The following is a 6547-nucleotide window of genomic DNA, read 5'->3' as shown; positions in this document are numbered from 1 at the left end:
TTTTTTTTTTTTCATATTTTTAAATCAACTATATTTTATAGCCCAAATAATTGAATACTATAGCAATAGATCAAATTGCTATAAACTATTACTAGTCGAACTGTCGAAATATAATTCGGCGAAAACTAAACACGCGCGAGTCGCAAACACAAAGGTAAAATAAGGCACGAGGCAACACGCGCGGCATGAAATAAAAATTCTTAAGAATTTTGTCTCTTGCAAAACATATTATTAGCTAATGGATGGTGGTCACCATTACCCTTATGTCAGTCATTTATTTATCATACTTTTCGACACTTCTACAAGAAAGTTTGACGCTCTACAGTTCTCTAAATTTCAACGGATTCAAGTTAAAAAAGTAAGTTTTTTATACTATATACTGAATATGTAGTATATTATTAATGTATACAGTTATTTTCGAGTTTTGTTCAAATTATTTAAATAAATATCGACTTATAGTTATATAGTTTATTAAATATAAATTAATTACCGAATTGTATAAGTCTATAATATCTTAGATACCTACCTACTTAAATCAGGAAATAATTTTTTAAAAGCAGTTAAATTTAAATTTTTAAATGTTTATACTAAGTAGATATAAAGTATACAATTTATTTCATGTTTATCCTTGAAATTATACATGAAAAAATATTACTTTAAGGTTCTGAGTGGAGCGAAATATAAATATAGTTTTACTATATATAATGTTTATTGGTTTAGGTATTATTATTAATATTTTTTGTAACACTTTTTCGTACCTATAGAAATGCTTGCCTGAGAGTTTACATAAGCAACTTTTTGAATCAGAATTTGCCTCTATATGGTACTTTTTGAAGGTAATTTTCGAAATACTCAATAGTTTTTCCAAAATTTTCCAAAAAAGCCCTATAAAACTTTTTTTTTATCCAAACTTTATGTAAATTTAAATATAGATTGATAATAATATAAAAAATATTTTTGTGAAAGGAAATTTTGAATATTTTAAATTTTCTCAAACACTTATTTCTCATAAAAAAATTAATTTTTTTGGTCTTTAATAATAGTAGAATATAAAACTGATTGAACAAAAATTTAATTTTTTTTTTTTTATTAATGGCATTAAATTGTAATTTGTGTAATAATTAATCTCTAAAAAACTACATTCAAAAATATTGATATACCACCCAGACATTATAAGGGTAACACGGTACTTCTGAGACATACTATTAATAGATATAATTTATAAATTATAAGTTACTACCTATAAAAATAAATTTATTTAATATAATTTATTGAATAATTGTTATATTAGATAGCTACTTAAATATTGACGAATTTACTAAAAACTGGTTAAATGATATTGGATTTCAACATTTAGTGAATAAATTTGAAGGTAAAGCAAAAATATAATATGAAAAGAACAGTTTTAAAAAATATATATAAATATAAAAACATTATACTCGGTAAGTTGTCTTCGCAATTAATATAATATAAGGCCATTTTATGACTGAATGCTGCTGTAATGAGCGAACAAAAGCAAATTAAAATAAAAATAAAAAAAATGACTGAATACAGATCAAAAATATCCATTTATTTGATTGATTCAGACCTTCTAATGTTTTAATCACTTTTGATGATATTATAATTTGATATATTTTACTTAGAAATTTGTAGGCAAAGTGCATTTTTTTTTTTTTTTTTAATGAAACTTTATATTTCCAAAATATTTAAATGGCGGAATTATATGAATCGATTTTTTAAAGACAATTTTTGTCAAACAAATATTTTTCAAAACTCAAAATCAATTTTGATATAAATTAATTTTATATTAAAAAATATATTATTAAAATATATTAAACGTAGGTAGTTAAATTTCATCAGCAATGACAAAACATTTTAGTAATTTTTTTCAAATAAACTTAGAAGGTATAACTTATGATAACATTAGATAAATATGCTTTAAAGAGTATATATTACAAGTATATCCCCTAAAATATTTTTTTTTTAGATTTTATCTCTATTTATTTAGTTATTTTCTATTTTTCAAATTCAAGTTTTAACTAAATAAATAAATATTTGTTACATTATTGTTTTTATTTATTCAAAATCGATTTTATTTATCATACATTTATTTTTGGTGATAAATAAACCATTTTAGGAGAGATACCTATGTATTATTTTATGTTTTTAGAGGAAGAAATTAATAAAACAATTTTGATGATATTAACTGAGTTAATGTTGAAAGATTTAATTCCCAAAATTGGTCAAAGAGCCAAGTTTATTAATGAGTTGGAAAAACTAAAAATACTAAGTTCAGTAAGTGTAAACCTTAATGTTTATTATATTTATTCAATTTGATATCAATTATTAAATGTTTTTTTTTTTTTTAATTGTTTCCCCAAAATTGTATTTTGACTTAATTAGGAAGTTCAGTTAAAAAATGAAATATTATTGACATTTTAGTCAATGATGAACATGACTGTTGTGACAGATGAAAAAGGTAATTAAAAAAAAAAATTAACATAAGTTTAGGTCAGTGTTGGTCTGGCTTGTGATTGAGCTCACTATTTAAATACACTATAATAAAGAACTACAACAATCATAATTCATTAAAATAAAATAAATTTTTAAATTAAAATGAATTATACCTACTTGAAAATATGTTCAGTATAACTAATATTAATATTTTAAAAATTTCTGAAATTTATCATTGCAATTACAGCTTGTGTTATCTACATTACTATTTACCAATGTTATTAATTAATTAAATAGTTTATATTCTTAAAGAAACAATTTAATTAAAATACTTAGTCAATTTTCTTAATTAATTCTTAAGTTAATACATTATTAGTGATCTTTTAATTTAAACACTTGGTTACATATTTTGCTAGTTACAGTACAAATTAGAAAATGTATTAATTTAAAGAAAACTTAGGTATATTAATTGTTCAAATCAGTCAGTTTTTTATTTGATTTTGAATATTACTTTAAATTTTAGAATTTGACTGAGTACAAAAAAGAGTATAAATTTAATGCAAATAACCAATACAAAATATATTATATTAGTATTTAGGTGAATAATTTCAATTTAATATTTATTTATGTCAAGAAAAGGACCAATTTTTTGTGGTATTTTCAATGTTTAAATTTGGTGTTAAGCTCCTTAATTATCAAAACAATTAGTACCTATAAAAAACCCTGGATAGCTAGGTGAGCCAGACTGACAATAAAATTATAGTAGGTACCTAATTAAAATATATTTTGTATATTATAACACAATTAAAATCAAATTATATTATATAGATGTATCATATTACAATGTAACCACAGAGCCATTTCAAAATAATGCAATTGATACTTTAAATATTATTCAACAAGAAACTAATCAGTCAGGTATAACATAATTTATTAACAATCACTTATTTAATAAACACTTGGTTTTATAGAAATAAAATTCTATATGATAATGAAAATAAATTAAATTATAGATCATTTTATTAAAAAAAACATTGGAGCAATACCAAGATGGTCTCTTTATACTACAACACTTCAAGTCATATGGGTCATTAAATTCAAAAATGAGAAACCGACTTTGTGGAATATTAATAAAAGATGAACTTTTTAAAACTAAAGGTGCAAATAAAATTGAGAAGACACAATTTTCGAAAATTGCAAATGGTAGATATTCGTAACATTACATATAGGTATTTTGACATTTAAAGAATGATGCATGTAGGTTATAACATATATTTCATTAGCAATTAATCATTATAAACAAAATATATTAGACACTGTAAAAACATTTAAAATTAATTTATATCTAAGATGTTTTTTTAATTTATTTTATTTTCAACTCTACAACTATAACTCTATAAAGCAACTTATTTTTAATAATGTAATAGGTAAATGTTGTATAAGTTTAATACTATGTATATGTTTGTTAAAAACTATAATAAATAAAAAGGGATTTTCATACTCGATAGGTATAGAAGAATTCTTTCCTTCAGAAAACAAATACGTCTATTCCATCCCTTATTATAAAGAAGGTAATAAAGTGAGTCCTAATCGAGGAAAATTGTATGACAAATATTGCAATTTAAAAAACGAGATAAAGAAAATATATTTTCAAAGTAATAAAAAACATAATAAGGACAATGAAGTTTTTATCAATGAAGAAGGTATCTATTAATTATTTTTAATTTTTTATTTTTAATAAAATATGATTCTTATAATGTGAAATTGACATTAGAATTAGATATTTATTATAATATTAATTTGTAATTCTTATTTATTAATACTTGTTGCATACTTATATTAAATAAATATTTTAGATTCAATAAATTGGCTAAAACATAATATAGAACCAGAAATCATTTTACACCAGTTATGGGCTGAAACTGCTCATTACAGAAATACTAAGCTAATCAACGAAAATGCTATTCACAAATATCCAGCTTTAAAAAAGGCAATAGGTCACATACTTGTAAGTTTAGTCACACAAACTACAAAAGGTGTCCTTATGCCATAATATATTTAAAAAATATTTGAATTGCAGTATATTTAATTAATATTAAAATAAAAATAAATAAATTTATTGCTTTTAAATATATATTTTTTAAATCTTAATAATAAAATAAAATTTTTTTTTTCAAATAAATAATAAGAAATATACACAATGATTTTTCTTAGATTGATATGGATTTTTCTCACTTATTTCCATCGAAAGACCAATATCTTTTACAAAAATTTGATGTATTCAAAAATAAATTAAAAACATATTTTAAAGGACAGTTAAATTTAAATGTGTTTGAACAAAATATAATTAAAAAAATTATATTACCTGCTAAATTAGGCAAGTTGTTTAACTGTTAACATAACATTACTAATAAAAATAAAACTGGAGTTGGTAAACAGAAAGGTTGGTACTTATCTGTAATTTGTTTTAGGTAATGATGATTTAGCAACTATTCAAATTCTTCCATACCTATTCAAACCAGTGAATATTAAAATTCCAAAGAAGACTGCCAATGAGGACAATCAAAAAACAATTAAATATTGTATGCAGAAACCATCAAAATTAGAACAAGCTAGTGCTGTGATAGTCAATATCACAGTAAGTTATAAATATTTTATTTTGTATTTATCTAATATTTTGTCTCAAAATTAAAATATTTCTTATAGGTACACAAGTATTTATAGGTAGTTTTAATAAAACAATAGAAAACATAAAATCCCAATACCTAATGCTTAACATTTAAAACATAAAATAACACTAAAATATAAATTAAGTAGATACACTTACACTATACACTCAAGTTATAACTAGTATAAGCCATCATTTCTTAGACTATTTACCTACATTGTTAAATTAATAATTATTTAGTTTGTAATCTAATAGCATCTAATAGCTGTTGTAAACATTTTATTAAATGATACCAATACCACAGAATAGATACCTTACCTAAATGATATCTATGATGTGCTTTCTTATCATTAATAAATTCTAAAATTCAAATATCTAATTCAGTTTAGTGACGGGAATAATCAAGTGAGAACACTCAAAATACTCCATTGTTTGATTTAATCAATTATCTCGATTATTTTGAAAGCAATTGAGTGATTATCTCGGTATTGAACTAAATTAACAGAGAGGTAATTTTTCGAGTATATCACTCGATTGTAACATCTTGATATTTTTAATCTTTCGTTTATCAAAAATCTCTCTGATGTTCCCATCACTATAATATAGTATAATATATATATACCTAATATTATTAGGTCTATTTTATTAACACTTTATGGTGTAACTATATTATTAAAGTACTAAATACGGAATTAATTTAAAATTGCTTATTTCACAGAATAGTAATGACATCAAGACAACCCATGAACAAAAAGTGAATAGAGCATTTATTAATAATTTAACTGTTCAACCATATATCGCCATCGTGGGGAATATTGAAGATGCTAGTAGTATAATGAACTACTATACTGTAATTGACAATATTTATTTCGAAACACCAATTAAGGCGTTAGATATTTGTTTTAAATCATTCCATGCATTAAATTTAAATTATCCTCCAGAAGCTGAGCAGGTTTGGTGGTTTATTCAGGGTTATTTTTTTGAAATAGCAAATGTTCATAAAAAAAAATTTGTGACTGTTCAAACTTTAGCTAAAGATTTGCAATAGCAGTTTCCAATTTCAATTTAATATAAGTAGGTACTTTTGCTAATAGCAATCTTGTATAAATAAATAGTTTAAATAATTTGTAATACTATTAGTAATTATTATTATAAGTAATATTTAAGTTCTTGTGCACTTAGGTACCTATCTACAATCTTTCTTTATTATGTAAATATTTTTAAATTTTGTCATCTATATTATATACCAAATTTGATAATTTATAATAATTATTTTTAATATCTTATTGTTATGATGATTAACTGTTTTTTATGTTCTTATGAGGCCGAATGCCTAAATCATTTGTTTAGTCATTTTAATATATATCATGATTTAAAAACAATAGAAACATTTAATTGTCCATATCAGAACTGTTTAAGTATTTT

At 22.2% G+C, this 6547-nt stretch overlaps 1 protein-coding gene across 1 annotated transcript; it reads left to right on the top strand.

Moving 5' to 3' along the window:
- Nucleotides 1–118: 118 nt before the first annotated feature.
- Nucleotides 119–6177, top strand: LOC112680592. The gene is made up of 10 exons (XM_025550740.1): nucleotides 119–358; nucleotides 2171–2295; nucleotides 2404–2479; nucleotides 3283–3372; nucleotides 3468–3657; nucleotides 3963–4157; nucleotides 4311–4462; nucleotides 4669–4831; nucleotides 4926–5092; nucleotides 5841–6177. The coding sequence occupies exons 5-10, from the start codon at nucleotides 3558–3560 to the stop codon at nucleotides 6168–6170; spliced, it is 1107 nt and encodes a 368-aa protein (XP_025406525.1). The 5' UTR covers nucleotides 119–358; nucleotides 2171–2295; nucleotides 2404–2479; nucleotides 3283–3372; nucleotides 3468–3557; the 3' UTR covers nucleotides 6171–6177.
- The last annotated feature ends 370 nt before the right edge of the window (nucleotides 6178–6547 follow it).

The sequence above is a fragment of the Sipha flava genome, unplaced genomic scaffold (genome assembly GCF_003268045.1).
Source record: "Sipha flava isolate LNK unplaced genomic scaffold, YSA_version1 17853_pilon_pilon, whole genome shotgun sequence".
Lineage (NCBI taxonomy): Eukaryota > Metazoa > Arthropoda > Insecta > Hemiptera > Aphididae > Sipha > Sipha flava.
Note: the sequence above shows the minus strand (reverse complement) of the source record. Positions and strands in the feature narration are given on the sequence as shown.

Bases quoted from the DNA above. Each gene is read 5' to 3' on its own strand.
- LOC112680592 (XM_025550740.1), top strand. From the start codon at position 3,558: ATGAGAAACCGACTTTGTGGAATATTAATAAAAGATGAACTTTTTAAA. The intron at 3,658-3,962 runs GTAGATATTCGT...CATACTCGATAG, and splicing joins ATTTTCGAAAATTGCAAATG to GTATAGAAGAATTCTTTCCT. The intron at 4,832-4,925 runs GCAAGTTGTTTA...AATTTGTTTTAG, and splicing joins TATATTACCTGCTAAATTAG to GTAATGATGATTTAGCAACT.